This window comes from Pediculus humanus, genomic scaffold (assembly GCF_000006295.1).
Source record: "Pediculus humanus corporis 1103172108293 genomic scaffold, whole genome shotgun sequence".
Classification (NCBI taxonomy): Eukaryota; Metazoa; Arthropoda; class Insecta; order Psocodea; family Pediculidae; genus Pediculus; species Pediculus humanus.
In genome coordinates, this window is record NW_002987862.1 from 23,840 (window position 1) to 26,748 (window position 2,909).

The following is a 2,909-nucleotide window of genomic DNA, read 5'->3' on the forward strand; positions in this document are numbered from 1 at the left end:
TTTTTCCATGGGTTTTTTTTTTTTTTTTTTTTTTTTTTTTTTTTTTTTAATAAAAATTACGAAAGGAAAAAAAAAAAAATTGCAGTTTCCGTTTTTTGTTAAAATTTTCCGGAAATTAAAAATTCCTGAGAAAACAATCGGCGAGGAGAGGAAAATTTACTTTACTCCCTCGCTTTTAAATTGAATTTTACTTTTATCATCATCATCATCATCATTATTATTACTACAGTTTTTTTTTTTTTTCTGTATGGAGTAGAAAATAAGCGAAGTCGTATCTCGTTTTTTTTAATAGAAATTTTCACTCGTTTTCTCTTTATTAAATTTTAACCGAGTGTAAAAGTTCATTTTAGCTCTCGCTTTTCTCTCTCTCTCTCTCTCTGTTTGTCTTCTTTCTCTCTTGCCAAAAAATAAGAGAAAAAATTTTGGACACAAACGAATTTTTCACGTTGCAATTGAATTTCGTTTTTTTTTTTTTTTCCTCGTCGATTTCCAAAAATTATTGATTGAAACGAGGGAAATCTCTGAAAGATAAAAAGAGGATGGATGGATGGATGGATGGAAGGGTAGGGGTAGGGGTAGGGGTAGGGGAAAAGGGTGTTGGGAAAGAAATAAAACGGAAAAAGGAAAATATTGGAAAATGTTGTAATAATAATAATAATGAAAATGGAGAATGAACCCACTCAAAATTTTCATTAAAATTTTCATATTAAAATCATCGTCGCGAACAAGTTTGCATTAGGACTAAATATTAATTATAAATTTTAATAATTTTTTTATTGTGTTTACTTTTAATTTATTATTACACGTTGATTTTTAATTGCAAACGCTCATGCATGCATGTAAAAAAAAAAAAAAATATTTTTTTTGTCGTCATTTCGACCGACCGTGAATGGAGCCCCCCTTTTTTTTTTCGTTTTAAATGGCGACGTGCGAGGAGGTCACACAAAAAAATTCTGACCACGTTAAAGAAAAATAATAGAAAATAATGAAAATAATTTTTTTTTTTTTTTTTTTTACCTTTGAAAATGGCAGGCCAAATGTAAAATCGAAGAAAGGCTCAAGGGAGAAATGGAAGGGAAATTCAAAGCATTGGAAGATAGGATAATCGGTTTGAAACCTTTCGTGGAAAATGAAAAAAAATATTTGTCGGATGCGGAGGCGATGATGGCGTCGGCGACGGCGGATGATGAAAATCTCGCGAGCAACGAAGAAGACTCGGGAGTCAAACAACAATTGATGAATTTGGAAAATGAAAAACTTCAATTGCAAAAAGAACTTCAAGAAGCCGTTGCCAAAAGGAAATCGGCGGAAGCGACGACGGAAAAGTGAGTTGCGATGACAAAAAAAAGTCCGTTTACAAAATGGCCGTTACGAAAATCCAAACGTTTTTTTTTTTTTTTTTTTTCTCTCTCTCCCTGTTTCAGGTTGGAAAGGTTGGTTGGAGTTTTACGTAAGAAAATCAACGGGGTTTCGCTCGAGTCTTCGATGCCGGATGAAAAACAATGCCTCGTACGCCCTTTGGGTTCATCCCTCGAAAAAAATCCTTTCATAATAGCAAACAATAGGCAAGGTCAGAAAATTGAATGCGGAACCGTGCAAAAGTCGAAAATATCCATGACTCCTCCTTTGAAAGGAGTTTGTTTTCCTCAGGAAAATCTCGATTCCGGTAATTTCGGAATTAGCGAAAACAAAGAAAACGAAGGGAGCGGAGGAAGTGGAGGAAGCGGAGGAGGAGATTCCGGGAACAGTCTGGAAGGGTCTGTAAATTCTTGTTTCGGTGTTATTCCTCCCACCGAAACGGCTTCGGTAACGGCTCAAGTGACAATAACGGGACCAGTCACGGATCTTTAAATTCGTATGTTCTGGTTCTTTTTTTTTCTTTTTTTTTTTTTTTAAATGAAAATGATTTCCCGTAACTATTTGCCGTCCACGCCCACGAAGCCTTTTTTTTTTTTTTTTTTTTAAATCAAAATGATGCCTTTAATGATAATGATAATCGGAGGTTGAATCTAGTAAAAAAAAGCTCAAGATGTAGAAAAAAAAATAAAACAAAACATTTCATGAATCGCATTCCAAAAAATCATGAACGGCAAAAAAAAATTATGATGATGCTGATGATACTGATGATGATGATGATGATGATGATGGCAATATTAATAGTAAAAAAAAAAAAAAAAAAAAAAAAAATGAATAATTATTTTATAGTCCATGGGTTGCTCTCGTTTGTTTTAATTAATATTTTTTAGTTATTGTGTGTTTATATCATGAATTTCTCTTTAATTAGTTTTTTTTAGTTCGTTTTTAATTTTTTTTTTTTTTCTATTAAATTTTAATTCCATTTAAATTATTTTAACATTTTTTTTTTTTTTTTTTAATAATTATATTTGTAGGTAAACGGTTAGGAGAGGGGTAAGGGGAAAGGGGGTGAGGTAGAAGGGAGGGGGAAATTTAAGAGGTTTAAAATCTTTTAACGTCCATTTTGAAGGTTTTTAACGCGTTTCGTCGAGTCAACAACAACAACAACACGCAAATCTTTTACGTCTTTATGAATCGAGTTTTTTGTTTTTTTTCGGTTCATCGATTCATTCATTCATTCATTCATTCATTCATTCAAAGCTCGATGTTTTCCGACGTATGTTTTGAAACGTTCGAAGGTGTTTGTGTGCAAATAATTGAGGCTGTTCAAGTCTCTCAATGGCGAGAAAATTGTTTGAAAAAAAATTTTATTTCTTTTTTTGTGAAATTTATCGTTCCCGACGGCCCCCCACAAAAAAAAGTAAAAAAGGAAAAGAATGAAAGAAACGGAGAAAAGCATTTTGTTTTTGTTTTAAATATTCCAAACATGAATTTCAATTAAAAAACTTTTTACTTTCATTGTTTTTTAGCGTTACTTAACACTTATTTGGTTT

The 2,909-nt window shown here is 32.2% G+C and overlaps 1 protein-coding gene across 1 annotated transcript; it reads left to right on the forward strand.

Moving 5' to 3' along the window:
* Positions 1–1,068: 1,068 nt before the first annotated feature.
* Phum_PHUM546080 (uncharacterized protein) lies at positions 1,069–1,851 on the forward strand (the record flags this gene model as incomplete). Its single annotated transcript, XM_002431710.1, has 2 exons — positions 1,069–1,325; positions 1,425–1,851. 2 exons carry the CDS (start codon positions 1,069–1,071, stop codon positions 1,849–1,851), a joined length of 684 nt encoding a protein of 227 aa, XP_002431755.1.
* Between the last annotated feature and the right edge of the window lie 1,058 nt (positions 1,852–2,909).